This window comes from Sorex araneus, chromosome 4 (genome assembly GCF_027595985.1).
Source record: "Sorex araneus isolate mSorAra2 chromosome 4, mSorAra2.pri, whole genome shotgun sequence".
Lineage (NCBI taxonomy): Eukaryota > Metazoa > Chordata > Mammalia > Eulipotyphla > Soricidae > Sorex > Sorex araneus.
The window spans coordinates 215,207,647-215,228,721 of NC_073305.1; the positions used below are offsets into that span (position 1 = coordinate 215,207,647).

Here is a 21,075-nt window from a genome sequence, read left to right on the forward strand (position 1 = left end):
TAGAAAAAAAAAATTTTAAAGAATAAAGCAAGGGGCTAGAGAGATAGCACAGCGGGGAGGGCATTTGCCTTGCACGTGGCCGACCTGGGTTCAATTCCCAGCATCCCATAGGGTCCCCCGAGCACCACCAGGAGTAATTCCTGAGTGCAGAATCAGGAGTAACCCCTGAGCATCGCCGGGTGTGGCCCAAAAAGCAATAAATAAATAGATAAATAAATAAACAAATAAATAAATAAATAAAGCAAGCTAAGCGCGTGACTGACAGTACCCTAGGGAAGAGCTAACTCGTTGCAGGACAGAGTCTTGGATGCCTTAATGGTCCATTTATAGGACAGTTTGTGCAAGAGGACGGGCAGTTCAGACCTGTGCTGTTCAACTGTCCATTTAGGGATGACCTACCGAGGAGCCAGAGAAAACCTCCACTTCTGGGGCAGGGGACTTTGCTCCGATGGCTAGAGACAGGGGGCAGCAGGAACCATCCAGTGCGGGTGGTATTTCCTCCCCCATCCTCCCCGCCCCTCTCCCCAGACCTCCACCCTCTCTTCTATAGCTCCCGATGTTGGAAAATTCAGGAGGGTCCTTGCATGGGCCACACGCACCTGGCACTGCCTCCAGCCTCTCCCTCGCGTCTCCTCCCTCCTCTCCCTTCCCTCTGCTCCCTTCCTCCCCAACACCTCAACATTCTTATAGATTCGCTCCTTAGCTCTGCCGCTGGAGCGTCTCTCCCCACCTGCCAGTGCAGTGGCTCTCGCAAATGTGACCCACTCGAGGACGATGTTATTTAAAGCCCACGGTGTCACCGGAGTGACGCAGAATTCTCCGCGTGTCAAGTTACGTTCACGCACATGTTCATGATGCCCTTGGCGGGAAGCCTTTTCCAGCAAGCTGCAGAGTTACATCTCATTAAAGGGAAAAGAAGCAGGCAGGCATCGCGTTTGAAAAAATAATCACGAGGGGCTGGAGAGATAGCACAGCGGGTAGGGATTTGACTTGCACTCTCCCCTTCTCCCCCTCTCCCTCCCTCTCTCCCTCCCTCTCTCCCTCCCTCTCCCTCTCCCTCTCTCTCCCTCTCTCTCTCCCTCTCTCTCCTTCTCCCTCTCTCCCTCTCCCTCTCTCCCTCCCTCCCTCCCTCCCTCTCTCCCTCTCTCTCCCTTTCTCCCTCTCACTCTCCCCCTCTCATCCTCCCTCCCTCCCTCCCTCCCTCCCTCCCTCCCTCCCTCCCTCCTTCCCTCCCTCCCTCCCTTCCTCCCTGTCTCTCTCTCCCTCCCTCCCTCTCTCCCTCCCACTCTCCCCCTCCCTCCCTCCCTCTCTTCCTCTCTCTCTCCCTCCCTCCCTCTCTCTCCCCCCCTCTCTCTCCCTCTCTCTCCCCCCCCTCTCTCCTTCTCTCTCTCTCTCTCTCTCTCTCTCTCTCTCTCAGCTTGGGGGACCACATGGGATGCCAGACTCACACCTGGGTCAGCCACGTGCAAGGCCAGTGTGCTACCCATTGGGCTATCTCTCCGGCCCTCTCTGTCGAGCTTCACATGCTGACATCAGCAACACCATGTGTGTCATTGAAGCCACACCCTAGTGGGAGCCACTGGCGGGAACGCCGGTGTCCACGTCTTAGACTCTCCACTTCACTTCTCTGTCCAGTTTTCCCGTTCGCTTTCTCTGGAGGGATGACCTCAGGGACAGGGGTTTCCGAAGGACACAGCGCCCAGGTCTCGGGCCCCCGGGAGAAAGGCAGCCTCCCCCTCCCCCATTTTACTTGTGAGCAAACTCAAACTCCAGCGGCTCAGAACTGCCCTGTGCCCTGACCCCCAACTCTTGTATCTGTCAGTTTTCGCTCAGGCTCTTCTGAAGCCACAGGGTGCGCTCACTCTGCTTTTGGTTTTGCTCCACCCGCGGCAGTGCTCAGGGATGATTCCGGCTCTGTGCTCAGGAATATCTCCCGACAGTGCTCGGGGGACCCTATGGGATGCCGGGGACCCAACCTGGGTCAGCCGCGCGCCAGGCAAACGCCCTCCCCTCTGTACTCTGGCTCCGGCCCCGCCAGTGTGGACGCTGAGGCACGCGACACTGGGCCCCTGTCCACTCCCTCTGTCCTCGTGTCCTTGGCTGGTCTGTCCTGTAGGACAGTGTGGCTGCGCGTGAGACTGGGCTGCACCCAGGCCCGGTGTCTCCTGAGGATGGGGAGTCCAGCCCCTGCCCCTCTCCCGGGACTGACAACCGAGCCGGTCTCCAAGCCTGGGAGGCCTTCAGCACGGTGCTGAGGCAGGGCCTCGGGAGCAGCTGTCCCCACCCGCGCCCGCCCGCACTCACATGAACCTCAGCTCCGACTCCCGGCGCACCAGCACTTCCCGCAGCCGCTGGATTTTGGCCATCTCCAGCTCGATCTCCTCGGGCATCATGGTCGTCTCGGCCATGGACACGATGTCCAGCTGACCTGCGAGGGGACAGGGAGCAGGGGGCTCAGAGCCTGGTGCGTTAGCAAGTCTCATCCTCCCGGTCCTCAGAGAACCGCGGTGCCCCGCCCCCTCCCCACACTCAGCTGGAAGGAGGCGGATCTTGGCCTGCGTGGAGCGTGCATGCGTGTGAACGTGTGTGTGCATGTGTGCAAGTGTGTAGGTGCATGTGAGAGTGTGTGTGAGTACATGAGTGTGTGTGATTGTGGGAACATGTACATGGTATGTGTGAGTGTGCAAGAGTGTGCGCATATGAGACTGTATGTGCATGTAAGAGTGAGTGTGAGCATGCACGTGCATGTGTAGTGTTGTAAATGTGGGAGCAGGTGTGTGGTATGTGTGAGTATGAGACTGTGTGAATGTGTGTGAATGTGCGTGAGAGTGCAGGAGTGTATGCATGTGAGAGTGGGTGTGCATATGAAAGTGAGTGTGCAAGTGTGTGTGAGTGTGTATGCATGTGTGAAAGAATGCGAGTGTGCAAGTGTGTGTAAGTGTGTATATGTGAGCGTGTTGAGTGTACGAGTATGTGTGCAAGTGTGTGTGAGAGCATAAGTGTGCAAGTGTGTGGTGAGCATGCATATCTTTGAGAGTGTGAGTGTGCAAGAGTGTGAGCATATCTGTGAGAGTATGAGTGTGCGAGTTTGTGTGTGAGCGTGGATCTGTGAGAATGTGAGTGTGCAAGTGTGTGCACGAGTGTGTATCTGTGAGAGTGAGTGTGCAAGTATGTGTGTGCGAGCGTGTGTGCATGTGTGAGAGTGTGACTGTGCAAGTTTGTGTGTGAGCATGTGTGTGAGAGTGTGTGTGAATGAGGGAAACGTGCGTGGCATGTGTGAGATGCAGGAGTGCACATGTGAGAGTGTACATGCCTGTGGGGGTGTGTGAGTTGTGTGTGAGTGTGAGAGTGTATAAATAAGTGCTTCCTCTGGAGGGACGCCCTCAGGAACACGGGGTTTCCGAAGGACAGACGCCCAGGTCTCGGGAGAAAGGCAGCCTCCGCCTCCACCCCTTTACTCATGAGCAAACTCAAACTCACACGTGTGTGTGTGCACACGTGTGAGAGTGTGGTATATGTGCGAGTGTGTGCGTGTGACTAGGGCCTGGGAAGCACGCCTCTCGTGGGAACCTTGCTGGGGAGCTGAGAGGAGTCTCTGGGCTGGGGCTCGCCCAAGTCTGTGGGTTCTAGACGCGCCTGGTCTGCTCCCGCTCCCCTCGGTCGGCTCCAGCCTGCAAGACCGAGGCTGGCTTCAGGCAGGAGGAAGCTTTGTAAGGACGCTTTTTGCTTGTTGGTTTTGTTTTTGTTTTTGCTTTGCAGGAGTCACCCAGCTCTCTGCCAGGGGACCAGCCCTCAGCCCGCTGAGCTCTCCCTCGAGTCCCTTCTGCTTTCACATAGTACAGGATCTTACAGGAATACTGAGTGGTATCCTAAGCACAAAGCCGGAACACTTTGTGTAGGCCTTCAGCTAACACTTGTAGGCAAAATAAATAAGCAGGAAGGTAAGAGCGTGCATTAGCCCACTGCCCACTCTTCGCCTTTGGATGGGGATTGTTTTCATCATATATATATATTATCAATATATACCTATCACCAGCTTTAATCGCAAATATAATCGTGTACATTAGCACACACAGAGAGACACTAGACACATACACTTGTACGTGTGTGAATTTGCTTGGGCTGACACAATAAAACACTGGCTGAGTGGCCTAACCCACACGGATCTTTTCCCTGGCTCTGGAAGCTGGCCGTGCCGCGTCCAGGGGGCTATCATCAGGCTCACGCGTGTCCTCACCCGGCTTTCCTGTGCTCGGGCTCTGAGCTGTCTTGGCCCTCCTCCTCCTGACATGGGTCCTACTGGGCCCGGGCTCTAACCTAGGACCCCATTTAATTCCTTCCTTGGATCCTTTTTCTCCCAAACCACCATACCAAGTTTTGGACTTCCAAGGTTTGAACTTCAACCTATGAATGGGTGTGGACCTGAGTGTACTTACAACCTCAGGCACATAACCAGCGACGTTTGTTTTTCTTTTTCTTTTTTAAAAAATTTATTTGTTTGTTTGTTCATTTATTTATTTATTTATTTATTTTGGTTTTTTGGGTCACAACCAGCGACACACAGGGGTTACTCCTGGCTCTGCACTCAGGAATTACTCCTGGCAGTGCTCTGGGGACCCTAGGGGATGCCGGGGATTGAACTTGGGTCAGCCACATGCAAGGCAAATGCCCTCCCTACTCTCCTATCACTTCGGCCCCAACTGGGGACATGTCACCATACATTCTTCAGTGGATCTATGTGCTCATTTCTACAATCATGTAGATCATGTACTTAGGGCGCAATAAGAGGGGGTTATATATGATTTTGTATGTTTTCACATGAACACATTTTTCAATGTTCATGCAATATAATGAAATGTAATCAATTGGATGTTAGCCGTTCAAAGTATTTCCGTATGGGCTTGCCCTTCAGGCCCATGTCCGCCCTTGAACACACATGGCACTTGGCGTCGTGTCTCTCGGCCTGCCTGCTCTTCAAGCTTGTCCTCTCTCGAGCCCACCTTCCTTTCCTTCCTCCCCTCCTGGCACTAAGTAAGTTTCTAAGTACGTTTCATTCAGTAAAAACTATCTTGTGGAGAATGGGCATGTGTGGAGGCATGGGTACTCAATCATTGTATGATTAAAACATAATCACGAGGGGCTGGAGCGATAGCACAGCGGGTAGGGCGTTTGCCTTGCACGAGGCCGACCCGGGTTCAAATCCCAGCATCCCATATGGTTCCCTGAGCACGGCCAGGGGTAATTCCTGAGTGCAGAGCCAGGAGTAACCCCTGTGCATCGCCAGGTATGACCCAAAAAGCCAAAAAAAAAAAAAAACATAATCACGAAAGTTTGTAAGTCTGTAACTGTATCTCACGGTGATTCATTAAAAAAAAAAAAGGAAACCCCCCTCCAAAAAAAAAAAAAAACTGGAGCTGGAGTGATAGTACAGTGGGGAGGGTGTTTGCCCTGCACGTGGACAACCTGGGTTCAATCCCCAGCATTCCACAGGGTCCCCCGAGCACCGCCAGGAGTAATTCCTGAGTGCAGAGCCAGGAGTGACCCCTGAGTATCACTGGGTGTGAACCAAAAAGCGAAACAAACAATCTTGTGGGATCAGTGGGAGAGTCCAGTGGGTAGAGCTTTTGCCTGGCATGCAATTAACTTGGGTTCCACCCCTGGGGCCCCATTTGATCCTCTGAGCCCTGCCAGGAGTGCTCCTTGAGCACAGAGCTAGAAATAAGCCCTGAGCACCTCTAGGTGTGACACCCCCCAAAAAAAGAAACAAAACAAACACCCCACCAAAATGAAAATCCTGGAAAATGACCTTGCGTCACTAAATGCCTACGTCCCTGTACGCCCAGGTGTCCGTGTACACCCACCTGGATTCTACCCCCATCGCATAACTGGGGGGCTTGTGGTGTCCAGGGAGGCCCTCCGCACCTGGGCCCTTCCATGTGAAAACACGCCGTGAGCGCGCTCGGCGCCCTGCGGGGCCCTCCCCGCAGCCGTGGGGAAGGCTGTGTAGTTTGCTATTTGTGGCCGCCCTGTGAGTCATCTCACCAGCCCCCAGACAAACACACAAAGTTGTTTTCCATTTCCCACTATCAACCCCCTGCAAGCGTGCCGTGTCCTCAAAGCCGGGTCCCCGTGTGCCTCTGAGGGGTCGCTCGGGGCCACGGTTCCAGCGCGGGGGCTGAGCTTGAAGGAGGAGACGTGGGGGAGGAATGTTCTCGTCCACACCCGGGGCCAGCGAGGCGTCACCTGTGTCTGCTAACACCTGCCTCGCCCCCACCCTCTCTTCTGTCTGTGCAGTTTCGCCCCACCACCTCTCACCTCTGTAATTCCATTCGGGTCAGTGGTTTGGATGTAAAAAAGAAAAAAACAAAACCTCTTCCTGACTGTGTCTCTCCTGTGGCCTGAAGCCCTGGCCCGGCAGAGCTGCCAACGAGGCGTTTCGTTTTGTTTTGATTTTTTAATTGAATCACTGTGAGATCCACTTACAAAGCTTTCCTGTTTGAGTTTCAGTCCTACAATGATGGAACACCCCTCCCTCCACCAGTGCACACTCCCCACCACTAATGTCCCCAGTATCCCCGCCCTTCCCAGCCCTCCCCCTGCCTCTGTGGCAGACAATTTCCCCCAGACTCTCTCTCTATGAAAATTAACTTTAAGACTCATACCCAAGGGGCTGGAGCAATAGCACAGCGGGTAGGGCGTTTGCCTTGCACGCGGCCGACCCGGGTTCGATCCCCGGCATCCCATATGGTCCCCCAAGCACTGCCAGGAGTAATTCCTGAGTGCAAAACCAGGAGTAACCCCTGAGCATCGCTGGGTGTGACCCAAAAAGCAAAAAAAAAAAAAAAAGACTCATACCCAAGGCCAGGGAAATACTGGCCAGTGGGCGGAAGCTTGCCGGAAGTGTGCGGGATGGAGGGAAGTTAGGATAGAGAAGGGACCCGTGTGACAATGACAGTTGGGAATGATCACTCTGGATGAGAACTAAATGTTGAACGTAAGTAAAGGGATATACATGATAGGCTTTGAGTATCTGTATTGCAAACCATAATGCCCAAAAGCAAAGGAGAGAAAGAGACAGAGAGACAGAGACAGAGAGGAAAAGTGCCTGCTATACAGGCAGGTTGTAGGAGGGAAACTGGGGTCACTGGTGGTGGGAAATGCTCACTGGTGAGGGGGTGGGTGTTAGAATATTATATGACTGAAACCCAGTCGTGTAACTGTTTATCATATTGTGATCCATTTAAAAATACATTTTAAAAAATAAATTGATTCTAAAAGGACACCACAGAACAAAAAATTTGTAACAGCATTTTAACAAGTATGTTGAGACACATACACACAATTCGAGTACGTTCTTTTTTGTTTGTTTTTGGGGTCACACTCGGCAATGATCAGGGCTGACTCCTGGCTCATGCACTCAGGAATCACTCCTGGCAGTGTTCGGGGAACCCTATGGGATGCTGGGAATTGAACCCGGGTCGGCCGCATGCAAGGCAAACGCCCTCCCCGCTGTGCTATCGCTCCAGCCCCAATTCTTGCATGTTCTACGATGTCGGTTCGTGGGAGCCTCGAGAACTGAATTTCTTTGGCGGCTTATACGTGAGTGTTCATCTTCCAGGACTTTCATTTCTTCCAAACGTCAGCTTCTCCCCCTGGCTGTGGTCTTTCCGAGCTGAGACTCGGAGCGGCGGGGGCTGGGGCGGGGGAGGGCGATGGCCGTCCCCACAGCCACCTGTCGCAGAGCTGGATTCCTGTTTCATCAATGGAAGGATGAACGCCAGCAGACGGCGCCTCCCATCCATTAGAAGTCGGCCTGATGGATGGCTTCACCCACAGGGAAATGAAACCGACTGTCACACCAGGTTTCTCTCCTCCTGATGGGCAAAACTGCCTTCCCGCCTATGAGTTACGCAGCAAAACGATTCACGGTGAGGGCACGGCACCGGAGCGACAGTACAGGGCGGGGAGGGTGTTTCTGCCTTGCACACGGCTGACCCAGGTTCGATCCCTGGCATCCAATGGGGTCCCCCCGAGTACCCCCAGGGATAATTCCTGAGTGCAGACTAGGGAGTAAGCTCTGAGTACTGCCAGGTGTGACCCACAAAGCAAAAAATAACATTCACAGTGATGGGACTGGAGTGAGAATACAGGGGGTGGGGGCACTTGCCTCGCACACGGCCGACCAAAGTTAGATCCCTGGCATCACATATGGTCCCCACCATCCCATACGGTCACTTGAGCACCTGAGTTCCCGAGGGAGAGCAGGAGGAAGCCCTGAACACCTCTGGGTGTGGCCCCAAACCGAACCCAAACAAACAAACAAAAAAACGAACGAGGGGCTGGAGCAGTAGCACAGCGGGGAGGGCATTTGCCCCGGGTTTGAATCCCAGCATCCCACCGCCAGTAGTAATTCCTGAGTGAAGAGCCAGGAGTAACCTCTGTGCATCGCCGGGTGTGACCCAAAAACCAAAAACCAAAAACAAAAAACCGAACAAAAACATCACAGTGAGAAACGGTGTAAAACCTCCTGGAGTCTGAGCCCTGTGGAAGCCCCGGCTTCACCTGTTACTGGCTGCTGGGGGTTGGTTAACCTCTCGGTGCCTCCCGGCACCTTTTCCTTCCTTTGCCAAACAGGGTTAGCCGCATCCTGCCTGGCCGCTGTGAGACCACCGACCTCATCTGAGCTCTTGGTCACAGAGGAAGGGGCGAGGAAGGGATTGGCCCAACACAACGCGAGCACAGTGCTCCCTCGCTCTCTCTGCCCCCTCTCTGTCTCTCCCTCCCTCCCTCTCCCTCTCTCTTCCTCCTTCCCTCCCTTTCTTTTCCTCTCCCTCCCTCTGTCTCTGTCTCTCTGCCTCTCTGTCTGTCTGTCTGTCTGTTTCTCTCTCTCTCCTCTCCCCCCTGCCCCAGGTCATAACCATATTATGCACTCGCCAGGCACGGGATAAATGCATTGGAGCAGTGAAGCGCCCTCAGATACCATAATCTCATCTCGCACCCTGGTCCAGATGAGCAGCCCAGGGGGCGGACGCCGAGAAAGACAGCACAGCCAGGGCGGCGTGGGACGAGGGGGAATTAATCACGCCCCAGGATTCGGCATTTTACCGCCATCCCTGGGGGAGGACCCAGGCTAGGCCAGGCTGAGATGAACGGCTCGCTGTGGCTCCGGGCAGGAAACGGGGCTGGACTCGGGAAGAGACTCGCCCTCGGATGCTGCCCTTCTGCTGAAAGGAGTCAGGCTGGGATCTCAACCCGGATCTAAGATCGTGAGAATCCCAGGACCGGCACAAGCCGTAAAAATGTGTGGTTTGAAGTTCGATTCCGGGTGCTTCCCACGTGAGCCCCAAAGAGCTGCAGAGACTCCGCTGTCTGGACTCTCCAACAGGCAACCTGATAGGTGTGAGCACTTTGACTGAGAGTGTGAGTATGTGTGCAAGCACAACAATCACAGATGCAGTTCCTTGAACTGGAGCAATAGTACATCGGGGAGGGTATTTGCCTTGCACACAGCCGACCCGGATTTGATCCCTGGCACCCTATAGGGTCCCCCCCCAGCACCGCCAGGAGTAATTCCTGAATACAGAGCCAGGAATAAACCTGAGCATTGCCAAGTATGGCCCAAAAAGGGCATAAAACAAAACAAAATAAAAAACCGAAGATGCAAATCTAGGCCAACACTGCAGACACAGCCAAGGTGCTCACCCCCAGGCCCCCCGCACCGAGAAACCACAAAGGGAGGAGGGAGGGGCTGGAGCGATTGCACAGCGGGTAGGGTGTTTGCTTTGCATGGGGCAACCAGAGTTTAATCCCCAGTGTCCATATGATTCCCCAAGCACCGCCAGGGGTAATTCCTGAGTGCATGAGCCAGGAGTAACCCCTGTGCATCGCTGGGTGTCACCCAAAAAGCAAAAAAAAAAAAAAAAAAAAAAAAACCAAAAAGAAAAAATATGGGGGGGGAGGCAGGAACCCTTTCTGGCACCAAGTACCATTGGCGGGCTGGGCCATGCTCTCGGTAAGCTTCCCTTCATTGCTCTTCCAGCATCCTGCAGGGGGGTAAAGGACCATGACTGTGTGCTAACTGTGGCTGAGAGTTCCTTAGAAATGCTGTGGGCATTCACACATGTCTTATTTATGGCTGATCTGGTGCTTAAAGCAGCAGGACTGACACGCGGTCCACAGAACCTCAAATATTTAAAATCCCAGAAGTCCCAGAAGAGGCAGAACCTGCCCTCAGTGGTGGATGTGGCCACGTCTCCAGATTCCAGGCGTTACAAGACAGAAGACAGGTTCACCCGTCAAGAGCCATTCCCGTCAGGCACTCTGGGAACAGCCCCGGGTGCCAAGACTCAGCAGCCCCCACCTGACACAGATGACTAAGCTGAGGAGGAAGGCAAGGAGGAAGATGGAGGTTTAAGACCAGAACAGGGGGCCGGAGCGATAGCACAGCGGGGAGGGCGTTTGCCTTGCATGCGGCCGACCCGGGTTCAATTCCCAGCATCCCATAGGGTCCCCTGAGCACTGCCAGGAGTGGTTCCTGAGTGCAGAGCCAGGAGTAACCCCTGTGCATTGCCAGGTGTGACCCGAAAAGCAAAAACAAAATAAAATAAAATAAATAAAACCAGAACAGGGAGCCCAAGAGATAGTGCTGGGGTGGGGGGAGGATGGCATTTGCTTCAACCATGGCCACGCCCGATTTGATCTCTAGCACCACTATGGTCCTTGAGCACTGCCAGGAGTGCTCCCTGAGCACAGAGGCAGGAGTAAAGCCAGGAGCACAGCGTGGGGCGTCTAATTTCGTGGATGAGGCCATAACGGGGCTGGGGGTGGTGCCCAGGAGGTCTGCGACCAGGCCGAGAAGCCAGGATAGATGCAGTGATGAATGACCCGCTTCCGGTCCAGGCTGACGCCTGTGAGGAGACGTCCCCGGGAGGAGGCTGGGAGAGGGTGAGCCCAGGGGCGCCCCGGAGGGTTACCCGGCCCAGCTGTCTGTGTGCAGAGCCAGCACGAACGCCCAAGCCTCGACGGCCTCGTCTCTCGCTGCGGCTGCAGGAGCTGAGTCACGTGTGGGGAGGAAGAGCCAGATAAATCCATCTTTTGACCCCCAAATGCCACCCCGGGGAGTTGCGGGTCTCAGCAAGTGAGTGGGAGCAGAGGCAGGGCTGGGATGCGCCAGCAGGTGGCGCAGTTCATCTGGAGAATGTAACACTCTCGGGGGCTCTAGCGATAGATAGATAGCACAACGGGGAGGGCGTTTTGCACGCGCCCGAACCAGGTTCGATTCCGGGCTTCCCACAGGGGCCCTCAAGCACTGCCAGGAGTGATTCCTGAGTGCTGAGCCAGGAGTAAGCCCTGAGCATCACCGGGTGTGACCCCAAGACAAAAACTAAAAAATAAATAAATTTTAAAAACTCTCTAGATCGAACCTCGTTTGGCTTTTCAGAAAAAAAAAAAAAAACGAAATTACTCAGTATCTCCCGAAACTGAACTCTTTAAGTGAACAAACAAAACGTACCCCCCAATTGCACCTGAGATTACTACTGGCCCCCGGATTGTTCCAACCCTCCCCCTAACTCTGGGGATGGGGGCAGAGTTACCCATTTGGGGAAATCTGTACTATCCTACCTACACTCACTAGCTCTTTTTAAATATATATATTTTTTCTTTATATATGTATAAATAAATAAATAACACACACACACACACACACAGGCTTTTTAGGTCACACCCGGCGATGCTCAGGGGTTACAAAGTACCCAGGACTTTCCTTCCCTTTTCTTACATCTCCCCTGTCTAATCTTCATCCCCCCAAGCCAATGCTCTCAGCGTTTGTTGATTGATAGTCTTATAGTTTTGGTGCATTCAGTTCCTTCCCTTTGCCACCACCAGTGTGCCCCGGCCCCTGCCCGATGCCCCCGGCTTACTGGGCTATGCCCGGCCCACCTCATCGCCCCACACCCCCAGCCTGGAATTCTCGGGTCTATAACCCAACGCCCAGACTTCACTGTCACTGGTACTACCCATGCCCTGATTCGTGTCTCTCTAGGCCACTAGTGAGCGAGATCTGGGCATTTGTCCTTCTGTCTCTGGTTATTCCTCACCCCTCGATATCTTCCCTGGCTATCCAAGTTGCAGCTAGATGGCTGTTTCTGTCTGGAACCCCAGCCCTGTGCATTGGGAGGGACACTGAGGCCCGTAGGTTGAGCCCCCTCTCCACGTTGACCACAGTGTGGAATGACCTGGCCAAGCACAGCTCTCAGGTGCCCCGGGCATGGCACCATTCCAGGCTCTGGGACTCTCTGGGGAAATGGAACGAGAACTTGGGTCTGATCTGCAGGACACTTCTCACCCGTGCACGGAGCTTCTCTCCCCAAGACAAATCAGCCCCTGAGAATCAGGATCTCCGTCCAGTTCAGACCCCAGAGGTGGACACTGCATGTCAGCACTGCAAACACTCCCCAAGAACCAAACATCCCTTGGGACAGCCTTGGAGGGACATATAGGAGATGGGGAAACGGCAGTGGCCTTTAGGGATCAGTGTCAGGAAATTACCATCCACTCTGTCATTTTCGAGAGTTCAAGTTTTTTTAGCCAGCGTTTTGTCAGTTTCACCACCAGCAACATCATCATTCTCACCACCACCATCATTCTCACCACCATCAGCATCATCACCACCATCAGCACCATTATCATCACCACCATAAGCGCCGTCATCATCACCACCATCATCATCATCACCGCCATCATCACTGTCATCATCACCACCATCAGCACCAACGCCACCATCAGCATCGTCATCAATACCACCACCTTCAGCACCATTATCATCACCACCATCATTCTCACCACCATCAGCACCATTATCATCATCACCATCAGCACCATTATCATCACCACCATCAGCACCGTTATCATCACCACCATCATTCTCACCACCATCATCATCATCACCACCATCAGCACCATTATCATCACCACCATCAGCACCACCATCAGCACTGTTATCATCACCACCATCATCATCATCACCATCATCAGCACCGTTGTCTCACCACCACCTTCAGCACCATTATCATCACCACCATCATTCTCACCACCATCAGCACCATTATCATCATCACCATCAGCACCATTATCATCACCACCATCAGCACCATTATCATCACCACCATCATTCTCACCACCATCATCATCATCACCACCATCAGCACCATTATCATCACCACTATCAGCACCACCATCATCATCATCACCATCATCAGCACCGTTGTCTCACCACCACCATCAGCACCATTATCATCACCACCATCATTCTCACCACCATCATCATCATCACCATTACCACCAGCAGCACCATCATCACTACCACCATCAGCACCAGAATCATCACCACCAACATCACTGTCATCATCACCACCATCAGCACAACACCATCATCAGTATCATCATCAACACCACCATCATTCTCACCACCATCAGCACCATCATCATCACCACCATCATCAGCACCAGAATCATCACCACCAACATCACTGTCATCATCACCACCATCAGCACCAACACCATCATCAGCATCATCATCAACACCACCATCAGCACCAGAATCATCACCACCATCAGCACCAACACCATCATCAGCATCGTCATCAACACCACCATCATTCTCACCACCATCAGCACCATCATCATCACCACCATCATCAGCACCAGAATCATCACCACCACCATCAGCACCACCATCATCATCACCATCACCACCATCACCACTACCAGCATCCCAAAAAAAACCCAACTCAAGGGCTGGAGTGATAGCACAGTGGTAGGGCGTTTGCCTTGCATGCGGCCAACCCGGCTTCGATTCCCAGCATCCTATATGGTCCCCTGTGGGCACCGCCAGGGGTAATTCCTGAGTGCATGAGCCAGGAGTGACCTCTGTGCATTGCCAGGTGTGGTGTAACCCAAAAAGCAAAAAACAAACAAACAAACAAAAAATACACCCAACTCGGATCTTCATGATAGTGAGGGCCAGGGCCGAGGAAGGGCAGAAGCCCCTCCCCACAACTCTGCCTCCGTACCAGGAATCCTTTCTGTTAAGAGTACCCCGCTTCAAATTGCCGGCCACAGAGGCAGGCACGGAGGCAGGGTAAGGACTGGGGTGGGGTGGGGGGGTATATACTGGTGACACTGGTGGTGGAAAGTGTGCACTGGTGGAGGGATGGGTGTTCAATTATTGTACGACTGATTCTCAAACATGAGAGCTTTGTAACTGTATCTCACAGTGATTCAATAAAAATTTTTTTTAAAGTAATGTGAAGTTCTTGCCAATTCAGTTTAATCAATGAATGAATAAATAGCAGTGCTACCATTCCATCCCAAGTCGTTTTTCTTTTTTTTTTTTTCTTTTTTTTTTGGGGGGTCACACCTGATGATGCACAGGGCTTACTCCTGGCTCTGCACACAGGAATTACTCCTGGCGGTGCTCAGGGGACCATATGGGATGCTGGGAATCGAACCCGGGTCGGCCGCGTGCAAGGCAAACGCCCTACCCGCTGTGCTATTGCTCCAGCCCCAAGTCGTTTTTCTTTATTTAAATTTTTTTTATTTTATAAAGTAGTTCACAATATTTCAAGTCCTTTTTCTTTAAAAAAAATTTTTTTTTAATTATTGAATCACCCGCACGGCAGAGCCTGGCAAGCTCTTCGATATGCCAAAAACAGTAACAACAAGTCTCACAATGGAGATGTTACTGGTGCCCGCTCAAGCAAATCGATGAACAAGGGGACGACAGTAATACAGTGATACAGTGATTGAATCACTGCAAGATATACAGTTACAAAGTTGTTCATGATTGATTTTCAGTCATAGAATGTTCCAGCACCCATCCCTTTCCCAGCATATATTTCCCCTTACCAATGTCCCCAATCTGAAATCTTCTTAAGTTGTGTGTCTACGAAACCAAGAACTAAGGGCAGGCACAAGGAAAGGGCGAAGAGTGATATTAAGGAAATGGAAAAATCTGACAACTGTTCTAGATTATTCTCCAAGGAGTCACCTCAAACTACCCTGTGCCTCTAACAACACCGAAATTCCTCAAATTCTTTCCAACTTCTCTTCCTGTGTGGCTGTTTTCTAGAGTACGACGAGATAGTAACAAACTCTTCTTTGAAAATTTCTTTCAAGTCAGCTTGTGATGAGAAATGGCTCGAGAGGGGCAGCGCCTGCCTTAAGCCCAAGCCCCCACCTGGACCCCGTCAGGGTGTCCCTGGTGTTCCCAGAAGCCTGCTGAGAGCAGCCCCCACAGCTAAGGACAATGAAATGTCGCGTTCCAAGCCAGGAATTCTCATGAGCACACCAAAACTCACAGGATTTGATGCCCCGTGCCCTTTGCACAACTGGGCTCAGGATGTTCTTTGAGTGGGTTCCAGAAGCCAGACTCTCACCAAGCCCTGGGTCTGTCCCCCGCGAGAATGTTCACAGATCTTCCGGCCCTGTGGGAGACACAGGGCCCACGGGGCATTTCCACAAACAATTGTCCCTGGAACCACGTGTTCTCTGCCTCTTGGCTCGGGCCTGGGAGAGGACACGTGAGTTCTGCCAGAGCATTTCGCAATCTGGTACCATTTGTTATTACTCGGCGTCCTCACCCCAACACTTCTCGGCGACCTTTGGTGACTCACCAAACCACTGCCATCCTTCTCCCAAGCTAAGAGGAAGGACTCAGATTGGTTTCTGAGGCCCCAGGGACCTTAGGGGAAAAAAATTAAGTGTTTTTCCTAATTCCAAAGACACAGGGAAGATGTTGAATGCCAACTGCAGACTCCGATAACCCTGTAATCTCAGCAATTCGATAACGGTCCAGTGAAAGTTGCATAAACAACAGCCGTCCTTCAGCCTGCCTGCAGGCGCAATCTATTACCCGTGGGGTTTGGGCTTTTCATTTTTTTTTTTCCTTTTTGGTAAAGATTCTTCATCCTGTGATCTCATAACGGTTTCATAAATATAGACAATGATGAACCTCTCCTGAGTGGTGATTCATGTGTCTTTCCAAAGACTATGGCACATTTGCAATCCAGAAGTTAAGTGGAGGCTCGGGTGAGGCCAGGCTGGGTAGAAAACCAGATGGTGCCGCTTCAAACCAGGCACTGAGTGGGGCTCAGGGGATTGGCACCCAGAGGAAAATTAATGGGGACAATCTCAAGTCATATCACGGTTTTTAAAAATCACCCGGCCTGGAAGTCATGTGGCTCATTTCCTCTCTCACCGGCTGGAAATGGAACCAGGGAGGGAAATTGTTTGGAAGATACGATTTTCATTAAGAAAATTTGAAACGGTGGGGAGTAGTGCTGAGATGATGGGATGGGACTCCAGATGCCCCATTGTCGGGGGAAAGAGCCCAGGGACACTCGTGTGACGGCTGTGTTCAAGCCCTGCGGGGGGGGGGGGGAAGTTTGATGTTCATTAGCACAGGCCGCCAAGTGAGAAGCTCAGGAAAGGCCATTGTGGTGGAAGAAGGAGGGATGCCAGTAGGGAGACTGATTCTGGGTCGGAGATTCAACCTGAGAACGAAGAGGCAGCCCTAGGCAGAGTGGCCAAAGCTCGGAATCAGCACCAGAGATGCAGGACAGCTCTCGGATGGACCCAGGTCTGCGTTTGGTTCAAAATTCCCCAGATTTTTTCCTGACGTCTCTCTGGGCTCCTTGAATACCACCATTTCTCCACTTCTTGTTCTTGGGGATGACCTTGGCAGTGCTGAGAAGTAACTCAGCACTTGAGGACTAACTACTATACATCTATGCCCAATAGGTGTGTTGTTTGGGGACCACATATGGCCCCCAGGACTGAACTCTGGTCCCCAGCATTTCGCTGTTTCTCCTTTTAGCTACTTCCTGGGTCCCTGCAGGCAGTTTGTGCAATGTCCCGCTATTGGCATCTGTCGGGTGTCTTCCTGATGTGACGGCTGGGGGAAGGGTGGCCATGGGGAAAGTGATATTCTGGTTCCTTTCTAGAACATAAATCTGGGGCCAGAGCAATAGTACAGCGGGGAGGACGTTTGCTTTGCACGCGGCCAACCAGGGTTCGGTCCCCGGCATCCATAAGGTTCTCCGAGCACTGCCAGGAGTAATTCCTGAGTGCAGAGCCAGGAGTAACCCCTGAGCATCGCTGGGTGTGACCCCAAAAAGCCAATAGTAATAATAATAATAATAATAATAATAATAATAATAGCTAATTTAAAAAATACCATGAATCTGTAAAGTCTTCTTCCTTCCCCTCTCTATTAGGAAAGATGAAGATTAAACACCAGAAGAAGTCTAGATTCTAATCAGCCTGGGGACGTCTCTCTAAGACGCCACAGAACGCTCAATAACTACTGTATTTCACCACAGGAATCCATACAACACATTCACTCACTACCGTATCTCACCACCTGATTGTCACAGATTTTATCGTCCCTCAAAAAAATTTATCTGCCAAAAAGTGGGGTGTAACCATGATGTGAAGCCCTGGGCCTTCTCACCCCAGTGATGTCAGAATCAATAAAAATAACAACTGGATGCAATGGTGACGCAGAGGTGACAAATGCACAGGAAATATAGTAACGTTCCCTTCAGCTCACTCCCCCAATTAATTGCCTTCCCCGACCTGTGACTTATCTAAGCATTTATTATTCTTTCATACTTGATCAGCCCAAGTTATGACCAAGACGAGTTAGTCATCTTAGAGGGTGCGCATGTGTTTGCTGGCTGTACATATTAATTCACTTCTTTGTTTTTCTCCTGTTAATCTGTCTTCTGCTGATATAATTTATGGGTTCCCCAGGCCAGGAACCTAAGAGGCGTGGAGGAGACATATTTTTCCCTGTACTTCAGACACCTAAAAGGAATGTAGGTAACAGAGGCCTACAGATTTGGTTTAGCAGAGGGTGAGGATAAAAAGAGAAAGCGTCTGAAATGGGTCACAGAAAGCAGAAGAAAAACAGGACCATCAGGGCCGAGAAATGCCTCAGCGGCCCCAGACACTGCCTTAGAAGCATGAGGCCCAGAATGTGATGCCCAGTGCTGCCCACATGTGCCAAGCCCGGTGCCCACAGCTCTTCTCTTCTGTCTGGGACCCCTGATGCAACTGACTGTGGTATCTGGCCCACCGATCCCAGCTGTGTGTGAAGCCCACCACTGGTGTGACACGGCAACCCGAGAGAGACATGGCAAATAAAAAGATGTCAGGGCCCTCTTCAGGCCCCCGCCCCCGAGGAAGCACCGCGATTAAGTGTGTGTTGGACCACCTGGTCATCCTCACACATCCAGGGAGGGAGGCGAAGGGATGGAGGGAAGAAGGAACACAGACCAGAAGCAAGCGTGTCACGGGATAAGCTTGAGCAGAAAAGGTTTGTTTGGGGAAAGGTAGAGAGAGCCGAGCCTGCGGGGTGGGCAGGAGTGAGTAAACCGCCAACGGTACACAAGGCTGGAAAACTCCACTGTGAATCATGGGGTGGCCACGTCAAGCTGCAGCTATTTTGAGCCCAGAAAGTTGGGTACCGTCTGCCTTTCCGGGAGAAGGATGAGTGGAGCGACCTCGCCGGGCCGTTAGCATCCAAGCCACGGCTGCCCCTGGAGACAGCCTTAATCAGCAGAGAGCCGGGGGTCTGGGGCGCCTGAGAGAGCCGGAAAGGAAGAGAAACTTCCTGTTAGCTCTGGACTTGCCAATCCCAGGAGCTCTGCCCCTTGCCGTAACCCGCAGAGAGCGTGTTGCTCGCAGAGAGGAGGGCAAGGGAGTCCTCTGCAAGCGTTTGTGAACCGTCGCCTCAGCTCACCGGCTCCTCCACCCGGTTCCTGCAGGGGCTTCAGGCCTACGTCGTAGCCAGAGGGATAGGACGGCGGTTCCCTTGTGTCCTGCGGACTCCGATGGATCCCCACCAAGGCAGAGGGTCCCTTGAGCACCAGCCGAGTGATCTCTGAGCACAGAGCCAGGAGTAAGCTCTGAGCACAGCTGGGTGAGGCCCCCAAACCATCCGCCACCACCAAGAATCACACACACACACACACACACACACACACACACACACACACACACACACACACAGAGATTCTGCCTGTCACTGAGCATATCCCTGATTCTCAGTGGACCGTGACTGTTATTTTGCCTTCCAGCATCTGTTTCTCTTCCTCTGGGATTAGGGCCCCACTTCGGTTAGGGAGCCAAGGCGCACCCCACACCCAGTCTTCTTGGGGGTCCCTGTAACCAACCCCAGGCGGTGTGGCATTTTGTTCTCCCTGCCACCAGGACTGGATCCGCATAGGGACAACCGAGCAGGCGCCAGCGTCCATGTCCAGAGCGGGGAAGTCCACTGTTGGGGAGAGGAACTGCCCCGGTCCCTAATGAACTCGAAACTGCCGTCCCCCGGGGGGTCCCATGATCCAAGCTATGGGGAGAAACAGACTGTCACCTCGTACCCAAGACCAAGCACCCCTAGAATGAACCGAACCAGAGTATCCGTTTTGCTTAAGCAGCTCGAGTTGCTTCGTTAAGTACCACTGCGAGGTTTCCAGCTTCCAAGAGGTCCAGGGGGGAGCCGCAGGGGAGGGAAATGCCTCTGGGGGCCACAGGGAGGGAGCCGTGCAGGGGGTCTGGCCTCCCCTCCGCCCCCTGCGGCCGGGCTGCCCATGCTAACGTCCAGCCCATCTCTGCACCCCTTCGAGTGAAGCACCCCGGGGGCCCCTGAGCACTGTTGGGTGCGACTCCGGCACTTCTAGGTACAGCTCTTAGACCAAAATATGAAAAGGAAAAGAAATGCTGGTTCCTCTTGAAAATGACAGCAAAAGGGTGACGTGCTAAGCCCCAAACAAAGCTTTATTGGCATGTCGTGTGTGCCCGGGTTACAGCTGGCTCAGGGCTGTGTCAGTCACAGAATCAGGACAGGGAGCAGCTGGGTCCAAGGACCAACCCCAAAGTTTGCAGACCCTCACCCTAAAGGACCCTGTCATACTATTCCAAGCAAGTTTTTTCTTTGGGGGGGCCACACCCAACAGTGCTCAGGGATTACTTCTGGCAGGCTCAGGGACCAAATGAGATGCCGGGGATTGAACCCTGGTCACCGCTTGCAAGGCAAGAGCCCTCCCTCCCCGTTGTGTTCTTGCTCCAACCCCTCCTATTCTATTGTTTGGTGTCACCCAGGAAAATAAATTCTCGGACTAGCCCTCTGTAAGCCAAGGCATGAAAGACTTCAAGTTCCAAATGTATTCTGCTAACCAGCTTAGTGAAATGATTGGGTTTTTCTTGCCAGGTAAAAAAGAGCAAAATTGCCAATTATTTCTAGGGGCTGCTTGAGCAGAAAATCCCATTTCACCTTTTCTGGTCTTACACAAACAGCCCTGTCTCAAATTTTCATAGTAATCCCAGAGGCAAGAGCAGTAATTGCCACAGTCTGACTAACAGTTGAATCCGCGCTGTTTCCCCATAACCACAAAACTCTTCCCAGCGTTTTCTATTTTTTTTGCATATGCTAAGAAATAATCTAGGACACGATCAAAGTGAATTTTAGGGTAATAATGATAGTTGCTATGATTTATTAAGCCTGGACTATTTGCACACCAAATTCTAAGCATTTTCCTGCTACGAACTCATTTAAGATTCCAGCCATGGGCATTAGTATAGTGGGGAGGGAGTTTGCCTTCCACGTGGCCGACCCGAGTTCAACCCCCAGCATCCCATAGGGTCCCCCAAGCACCGCCAGGAGTAATTCCTGACTGCAGAGTCAGGCATAACCCCTGAGCATCACTGGGTGTGACCCAACAAGAAGAAAAACAAAGATTCCAACCATGACGTCGGTAGGAACTGTCTAGAGCCGCAGGAAGAATTCATCCTGTGTGTCCCTTGCTTGTGTGGGGAGGTGGGGCAGCACGTCTTGCTACCTCAGGGATCACTTCCGGTGGTCCTCGGGGACGCTCTGTGTTGCCAGGTACCAAGCCTGGGTGGACTGTTGCAAGACAAGCGCCTTAGTCCCTGAGCTACCTCTCCGGCCCCAGGCCCTTGTTTTTTCCCATCTGGGTCACCTCACTGTCCTCCGTCCTGTACGGGTATTTA

At 52.5% G+C, this 21,075-nt stretch overlaps 1 protein-coding gene across 1 annotated transcript in view; it reads right to left on the reverse strand.

Annotated features, from left to right (window-relative positions):
* The window catches only part of BMERB1 (bMERB domain containing 1), an 81,836-nt gene that overhangs the window by 17,529 nt on the left and 43,232 nt on the right, over positions 1-21,075 (reverse strand). Inside the window, exon 2 of the mRNA XM_055137044.1 lies at positions 2,305-2,428. Coding sequence (XP_054993019.1) covers positions 2,305-2,428 — 124 coding nt within the window. The remainder of the gene's footprint in view (positions 1-2,304; positions 2,429-21,075) is intronic.